Source organism: Buceros rhinoceros, unplaced genomic scaffold (assembly GCF_000710305.1).
Source record: "Buceros rhinoceros silvestris isolate BGI_N320 unplaced genomic scaffold, ASM71030v1 scaffold35179, whole genome shotgun sequence".
NCBI lineage: Eukaryota > Metazoa > Chordata > Aves > Bucerotiformes > Bucerotidae > Buceros > Buceros rhinoceros.
Window position 1 is genome coordinate 5492 of NW_010430349.1, and position 236 is coordinate 5727.

At 61.4% G+C, this 236-nt stretch overlaps 1 protein-coding gene across 1 annotated transcript in view; it reads right to left on the reverse strand.

Moving 5' to 3' along the window:
• The window catches only part of E2F4 (E2F transcription factor 4, p107/p130-binding), a gene marked incomplete at both ends in the record, with an annotated part of 5366 nt that extends 5231 nt beyond the window's left edge, over positions 1-135 (reverse strand). Inside the window, one exon of the mRNA XM_010143010.1 lies at positions 26-135. Coding sequence (XP_010141312.1) covers positions 26-135 — 110 coding nt within the window. The remainder of the gene's footprint in view (positions 1-25) is intronic.
• Positions 136-236: the final 101 nt, after the last annotated feature.

Consider the following 236-nt stretch of genomic DNA (forward strand, 5'->3'; position numbering starts at 1 on the left):
GGCTGCGACCGCCACTCTCACTCACTTCCACTGGATGCTGTTCTTGGACTTCTTCTCGATCAGCCCGATGCCTTCCAGGACATTCGTGATGTCGTAGATGCGTCGCTTCTGTCGCACGGCCAAGGTATCTGCTGACTGCAAGAAGCCTGGATGCTGAGCCCCCAACGCTCAGTCACGTCCCGCTCCTGTCCGCCCGTCAGACCAACCCCCGGCCAAGCGCTCTGCCTGCCACCTCC